This window comes from Penaeus monodon, chromosome 20, assembly GCF_015228065.2.
Source record: "Penaeus monodon isolate SGIC_2016 chromosome 20, NSTDA_Pmon_1, whole genome shotgun sequence".
NCBI lineage: Eukaryota > Metazoa > Arthropoda > Malacostraca > Decapoda > Penaeidae > Penaeus > Penaeus monodon.
In genome coordinates, this window is record NC_051405.1 from 40,813,147 (window position 1) to 40,813,684 (window position 538).

At 37.4% G+C, this 538-nt stretch overlaps 1 protein-coding gene across 1 annotated transcript in view; it reads left to right on the forward strand.

Moving 5' to 3' along the window:
* Positions 1–538, forward strand: part of LOC119585819 (DNA damage-binding protein 1-like) — a 22,933-nt gene that overhangs the window by 13,894 nt on the left and 8,501 nt on the right. The window contains exon 12 of the mRNA XM_037934545.1: positions 315–475. Within this exon, the coding sequence (XP_037790473.1) occupies positions 315–475 (161 nt within the window). The remainder of the gene's footprint in view (positions 1–314; positions 476–538) is intronic.

The window sequence follows — 538 nt, forward strand, 5'->3', positions numbered from 1 at the left end:
GGATGGGGTTACTAGTGATTTTTCTTTTACATAGAAATAGGGTTAATCCTATTTAATGACTGTTTTTGTCTGTGCTTCCATAATTCTTAGTATTGAACCAGTTTATTATAATAATGCTAGGATTATTTGATTATAGTAAATTTGTACTGATACTACCATCCACAGTCCTCCATTGGTACATTCCAAATTTTTTGTTTTAGTAATTGTACATTTTCAACTTTCAACTTGCAAAAAAAAAAAAGCCTGTGGCTTCAAAGGTGTAATTTACTTTGGAAGGCTTAAAAATTTGGAGCTAAAGTCACCTGTTTTTGCAGGTGGACCACAGTGGAACATGAGGTGGCTTGCTTAGATGTGTCTCCTTTGTGGGAGGAAGACATGGCTTCTGTGGTTGCTGTTGGCCTGTGGACTGACATTTCAGCTCGTGTGCTTGCTTTGCCATCCCTGGAAGAAAATGCCAAAGAGTTCCTAGGAGGGGGTAAGTTGAGAATATGGAAGAGTGTTGTTTCAGTAAGATATATGGAAAGTCTCTTTATGATTC